The sequence below is a fragment of the Panthera uncia genome, chromosome D1 (assembly GCF_023721935.1).
Source record: "Panthera uncia isolate 11264 chromosome D1, Puncia_PCG_1.0, whole genome shotgun sequence".
NCBI classification, from domain to species: domain Eukaryota; kingdom Metazoa; phylum Chordata; class Mammalia; order Carnivora; family Felidae; genus Panthera; species Panthera uncia.
In genome coordinates, this window is record NC_064808.1 from 11,673,398 (window position 1) to 11,680,088 (window position 6,691).

General features: G+C 57.4%; 1 protein-coding gene across 1 annotated transcript in view; it reads left to right on the forward strand.

Moving 5' to 3' along the window:
* The window catches only part of YPEL4 (yippee like 4), a 6,422-nt gene extending 3,536 nt beyond the window's left edge, over positions 1 to 2,886 (forward strand). Inside the window, exons 2-5 of the mRNA XM_049646616.1 lie at positions 106 to 430; positions 606 to 649; positions 988 to 1,096; positions 1,314 to 2,886. Of these exons, the coding sequence (XP_049502573.1) occupies positions 290 to 430; positions 606 to 649; positions 988 to 1,096; positions 1,314 to 1,403 (384 nt within the window). The 5' untranslated portion in view covers positions 106 to 289 and the 3' untranslated portion in view covers positions 1,404 to 2,886. The remainder of the gene's footprint in view (positions 1 to 105; positions 431 to 605; positions 650 to 987; positions 1,097 to 1,313) is intronic.
* The last annotated feature ends 3,805 nt before the right edge of the window (positions 2,887 to 6,691 follow it).

Sequence of the window (6,691 nt, forward strand, 5' to 3'; positions counted from 1 at the left end):
GCGCAGGACGATGGTGATGGGGGAACTAGGGGCAGGGGAGGGCTGAGCCCATCTTCCCTGTTCCCTCGGGAGGGGCTCTCCTGATGCACTCTCCCCTCTTCCCAGGTGACTTCCATTTCTATCTGGTTCACGTCTGGGGGGGCCCTGGCCGGGCAGCCCCCCCACATTTCTCCTGCCCCGAAACACGGCTCTAGCCAACCTGCTTCGCTGCTTCACCTGCGACCGACTGTGTGGGGGCTGCACGGCGCCAGCCCCTCCAGCCCGCCAGGGCATCGTCCTCCAGCCCGTCATGCCCAGCTGCGACCCGGGCCCGGGCCCTGCCTGCCTCCCCGCCAAGACGTTCCGCAGCTACCTGCCTCGTTGCCACCGCACCTACAGCTGCGTCCACTGCCGTGCGCACCTGGCCAAACACGATGAGCTTATTTCCAAGGTACGCCAAGCAGGGGGGGCCCGCCGCTCGGCCCTGCCGGCTCCCACCAGGATTGTCCAAACTCACCTGGCGGAGAGGCAACAATGCCCACCCGCCCTCTTCCTTGCCCCTGGGGGACCCAGGCAGTGGGGCCCAGGGTACCCCGGCAGTCACCGTCTGTCCTATGTCTCCACAGTCTTTCCAAGGGAGCCATGGCCGAGCCTACCTGTTTAACTCCGTGTGAGTCTACCTCTCTCTTTGTGTGTATGTGTGTGTGCGCGTGTCTGAATGACTTTCCAGTGTGGGAAAGGGAGGTGTGCCATCCGCAGGTGGCCTGGCGCCTCCTGCTTTGGCAAAGGGGGCCAGAGACCCAGTGTGCAGTTCTCCCGTGGAGCATGTGGGCAGAACTGGAGAGGGAAGGCCCGGGCACTAGTCATGAACGGGTAGATTGCTGCTGGCAGGGGCTTCCAGTTGGGCAGGGCTCAGCGCTCTCCAGATGGAAGTTCCTTTGGGCTGTTTGGGGGCTGAACTGATGGAACAACTCCACTGGTGCCGGGTCCTTCCTCTTCCTGAGACAGGGTCAACGTGGGCTGTGGACCAGCCGAACAGCGCCTCCTGCTCACGGGGCTCCACTCAGTAGCTGATATTTTCTGCGAGAGCTGCAAAACCACGCTGGGCTGGAAATACGTAAGTCCCAGGAGAGAGGGCCACCCTCTCAAGCGGACAACCAAGCCCCCCCCCCCCCCATGCCCACACGGCCAGGTTTTTGCATGACGCCCAGAGGCAAGAGGGAGTTAGTTGCTGGGTTGGGGGGGCCTCTTGGGGGGCAGGGGTAGTACAGCAGTAGTAGGAGGTCCTGGAGGGGGTCTGCTTTGTCCTGCTTTCACTGCTTCCCCTCCACCAGGAGCAGGCTTTTGAGACGAGCCAGAAGTACAAGGAGGGGAAGTACATCATTGAAATGTCACACATGGTGAAGGACAACGGCTGGGACTGAGGGGCTCAGGCAGGCTGTGCCCTTCCTCCGCATGCCCACCCTCCCCGCACCCGTCCCCGGGCCCTGCCAAGCAGTCCATACCAGCATGAGTACTGCCCCACCCCTGGGGGGAACCCAGCTCCCGGCACCCCTCCCCCGCCTCCACCTCATCACCCCCAGGCCCCTTTGGAACAGGGGTCTGGGGTGCCCCAGGGGTGTTCAAGGCTCAGGAGTGGGCAGCAGTCAGGGAGAGCCAGAACTGGGGAAAGGGGATGGTTGCGGGTTCTTCTAGCCCTAAGATCCTGAAAATGGAGGGGAGAGCAGGGCGGAGATCAGGCAGAGGACCAAGGGAGGACCCGTTTCTGCCCCAACCTCTTTTTGAGAGAACGGAGGACAAGTTTTGAGGCATGGGGCTGGTAGATCCCAGCCCACAGAATAGCAGGTGAGAAGGGGCTCGAGTTGGGAGTGAAATTTTGGTCTCAGACACTGCGACACACCGGAGTCTCTGAGGGTGAAGTTTCCCACTCCTGTTTGTAGGAGAAAGCATTCGGGGGTGGAAGGAAAGAAATCCCAGATCCCAGGCCCTGGGAAATGAAAGAATCACAGGGGTTTCCATTTTACTCCACTTGTTAGTTTATCTTGGCACTAAAGAGGCACTTTCGAGTACGTGACTTTCGCCAGGGGGCGGGGTGGGAGAAGCTGCCGCTGGAACAGCCCCCACCCCCCCACTGGCTGTTTCCAGAGCGAGCAGTCCGTACGGGCATTCTGAGGCCCAGCCACTGCTCCCTGGGACCCAGTCCCTTGGAGGGGAGGTGGGACATCAGTGCCACGGGGCCAGGCTTCCTCGTGGCTGCCACCAGCGAACGAAACTTTTGTATGATACATAAAGTGTTTGGGTCTATTTTTAATAAAAAGGGGAAAAGCAACCGTGAGGCACTCTCTCCTCTTGACTTTGCTTCCCATGCACAGACCTTAACTTATACTATTCTGTCACACTCCCCCCAGTACCTGTCCCTTTAGGCCACTAGAGGGCAGCAATTGCTTTGTCTGTGTCGAGACCCCACTTGAGCCCTCACCAGGGGGATGGGTCTTCAGGTGAGGTTTGCTTAGTGAAGCGAGGGCTTTTGTGAGCAGTGTTTCCAAAGGGGGCAACCAAAACAGCGCCTCTTCCAGAGCCCTTGACAATGAATCAGGTATTGCCTGGATCCAGGATTGGGCACCTGGAAGAGGCTCACCCCTGAACAAGGGTGTTCTTGGGTCCTATTGCCTTTCAGCCTGGACTTGGAATGTTTGGGTCAGCTCATGGCCACACTCGAGGCTGAAAGGAAAATCGATCAAGCAAGGCAGCTTGATCCAAAGTGGAACTGAACAGCTCAAGATGGCAGCCATCAGTGCAACCATGTGACCCACGTGCATTTTCGGGGCAGTGATGTGAAATTCCCATTGTTGTTGGGTCACTGACAACCGCAGGGAGGACTGTACACATCATAAAAATCACCTTTTGTAAGCTAGCTTGTTATCCAGATTCGTTCATTGATATTGCAGATCTTTGCAAAGCACCTGTTACCTGCCAGGCATTGTGTCATGCACTGGAGATGCAGTGGACAGCAGGGCAGCTGTGGCCTGACTTGGGGGGTGGGGGCGGGCGGTGCTTTCGATCTAGTGGGAGGACGAACAGTAACCAGATGATTCCAGAACAAGGGCTCTGAGCAGGGATGGGGAGTAGGCTCAGGGGCTCCTAGCAGAGGCTCAGCCTAGATATAAGGAGTCAAGGAAGACTTCACAGAAGTGATGACTGAAGGCACGTGGGAGAGACATCGAGTGGACACAGGGGAAATGGGGAGGGGCATATTTCAGACACAGAGAACTGTGTGCCAAGGCTGGAGCTTAGTTAATTGGAGGAGGGAACAGAAGTTTCCCCAGAAAAACAGACCATTTGGGGATCTAGATTTCATCCCAAGGGCATTGGGAAAACACTGAAAAATTCTTAAGAGTGGAGTGACATCATCAAACAGCTGTTTTGTGCCCTGAGAAGAGGCTCAAACAGAAACGTTAAGATGCTGAAGAAAGTTAAGGGACAGAAGCTAACTGTACTACCAAATACCATATGGTCAGTGTCAGAATGGAGAGGCTGTTTGGGCAGAAAGGGAGAACTGGCAGATACAGAAGTGCGTGAAGAAGGCAGATACAAGCCCTGAAGGAATGACGGCCAGCACCTCCGAGGCCTCGGAGGCGTCTGTCCCGCCATTCACTTTCTGCGTGCCTGGTGATGCCTAGAGATCCAGAAACCCAGAAACCCTCAGTCCTACTTCTGGTGCCAAAGTTCAGGAAGGGTTCTCTTCTCAAGCCCCAAGCACTAACTCTGAAAATCAGGCACAACTGAGCTACCTTCTAAAAGCTCCCCTAAACTGCCCCCCCCTTGCTTACTTTCACAACTTCTTATTTCCTAGGCACTGTGGGAAACAGAGAAGTAAATGGTGTAGCCATTGTTCTCAAGTTCTTTGTCATCTCCCCAGAAGCAATCGTTCTGTGGCTTGGCTCCAGGGATCCTATTTAATCTCTAAGGTCAGGCCATGGGCAGTGCTGCCCAAACCTTGGATGCCCAGACAGGTGTACCCTGGATAAGCATCATGACCAAACACTCTATTTCCCAGCAGGGTTGTGCAAGGAACTACAGGTGGAGATGAGGGATCCTTTTTATTCCCCAAGAGCCAGGGGAGGAGCTGCAGGTGCAGAATGCAAGGTGCACACAGGTTCTTGTCCCTGGTGAGCAGTCCTTCCAGGTCAGCCCTATCTCCTTTCCTGTGCATCCAGTTTTTCTCATGGAGGTCCACTTCGGTCCTATCGGTGACTCTCCCAACCTTCTCCATGCACCCTCCGACCCCAGGCTGAGTCTGGGAACTCTTCCTTCTGAAAGGTTTGAGGCTTTGGAAGATAGTCCCCTACAACCAGCAGGTGGCATCAAAACCTTCCAACCCTCAGCTCAGGCAACCTCCCCGCGGACAGAACCTACTCCCATCTCTCCAGATAGGTCTACAAAAAAGACGGGTGAGCTGTCAGACTTAGGACAGGGTTATAGCTAGGCGCTGCAATGTAAGAGCTGTATAACCATGGCCCACACTGCTTAAACCTGCCTGGCCCTCAGTTTTTTCATCTGTAAAATGGGGATATTACTTGCCAGGAAGTTATTAGTATGACGTGCCTAGCGCGTGCAAGTGCTTCCAGACGTGGGAGCGGTTAGTGCCGCTAACAGGCTTCCCAAATTCTCACCAGGAGGATAGCTGATTGGTGCCCAGATGGGAGAGGGAGTCTTGATACAGGAGACAGCCGGCGCTGGGTAGCACTACACGGCCAATGCCCTTTTAACATTGCACTGCTAGTGGTAGGTGCAGACAGTAGCACAATGTGAAAAGAGCTCCGGCCCGCAGCAGAGGCATGCCGGCCCTGCCTCCTCGCCCCTTCTCCCAGGCCCCGGCCCACTCAGCTCTCTTGGCCTCCCTCTGCCCCTTAGCATCTTCAAGACAGCTTCCCTCCCTTCTCAATACTAACCCTTTATTTTCTTTCCCTTCCTCCTCTGGCCTCCTTCCTCATACCCTTCCCAGAAGAGACTGCCTTTTATCTTAGTGTTTTGGGGTGCATGAAGGGAGGCGGGGTCCATGGAAGCGGCTAAAGGGACACCTTGAGCTTGGCACTCACTTGGAAGTGACCGGTAGCAACCCCAAGTGTTTGGGGGTACACTCACATGAAACTCTGTTTCCCTGGATTTGATCTCTGCCAGCTTCTCTTCCGGGGGAGCTTGCTGACCAGGACCACACCACACTCTAGTCCTCCCTGCTCAAAAGCTCTCTCCTCTTCGTTCAGATAAAGGGGAGTTCTAGGCCTCCAGGGGACCACCTCAGATGCACCTCCAGGACCAGAGGGAGGAAGAGTATAGTCACAGCTCCCAGGCAGCACAGTGAAGCTTCCAGGTCTAGAGGAGGAAGCCCCACCCCTGCATCTCCCCTCTGCGGCCTTCTTCAAATCCACCTTACGGAGTTCACATTGAACAACATCGTGAGGATGATCCCCTCTCTTGTACTGAGCGTCAAGGATGGGCTTTCAATGGCAGTGAGATCAGAATCCGAGTGGTTCCCAGACTCCCCTTAGAGTCCAAGCTCACTCACAACTTGCCCATCCTGGCCCAGGGAAGGGGGCTTAAACACTGGATAAACAATCCTGAGACTGATCAAAAGCCAAAGCCAGAAGACTGCCTCCAAGGGGCACCTGGAGAGCCCCGCAAGACCCGCTCCTGGCTAAAGCAGTGGTCCCAGAAGCCGAACTCCAGTTCTGACCCGGTAAGCGGTGTGTGGCCCAAAGGGGCAGAGGCTGGAGGGCGATTCCTCAGGCACACTGATCAGTGAAGGCCTTCGCGGGATGGAGCTGCCTCTGGGCGATACCCTCGTCCCCACTCCACCGCGGGCAGGAGGCACGGAGGCAGGGTTCCGGTTAGGAGCCCTTCCTCCGGGCTTCCCCTTCCAGCTTCCTCCCACCCCTCCGGGATCCGCAGACAAGGGGGCCCTGTCCTGCAGTTTGCACAGTTGCGATGACGGAAACCAAGAGCCCGCTAGGGTCAGTCATCAGGCCTCTGTGTGGGGCAAACCAGTCCGGGCTGGGAAGTGGATCACGCCAACAGGGAGCAAAGGAGTGAAGGTGGGACTGCCCAGCCAGCCTCGGGGGGTGGGGGTGGGGGCAGTGGAAGATTATATTCACCAACGAGCGCCCAGATCTCTCCTTGGGGAGGGCAGGGAAGGGAGGCTAGGGCCAAGATCCCCTCAGCTCTCACACCCAACTCCTTCCAGAGCGGGCCTTGCGATTCACCAGCCAGCAGGGCCCCTCCCCCACCTTGGGCCCAGGAGCCATCCCCCAGCTCCTTCCAGAGGCGGGTGTAGAGACCGAGGAGGAAATGGGGGAGGGGAGGCCCCGGCTCAAGTTCTCTCCACTCCCCCTCCTCATTGGCCACCATCTTCCGGCCCCTGCCCCCCAGAGCAGCAGGGGATGGGGCCCAGCCTGTGGAAGGGAGAGAAAGGGCAGGTGGAGGGTTAGCCGGAGCAGCAGGGGCAGGGGCAGGCCCCAACTGTCTCCTCCCACCCCCTCCCCGCAGCCATGGCGACAGGCGGAGGAGACCAAGAGGGTCCTGAAAGCCGTGTTCTGTGAATGGGATGAGAAGGGCAGGGCAGGGGGTGGGGAGGTGGGGAGGTGGGGGGAAGAAGGGGGTGCGGGGCTCTCTGCCTCAACACCCAACTGTGCTGTACCACCCCCCGCCCCCCCCC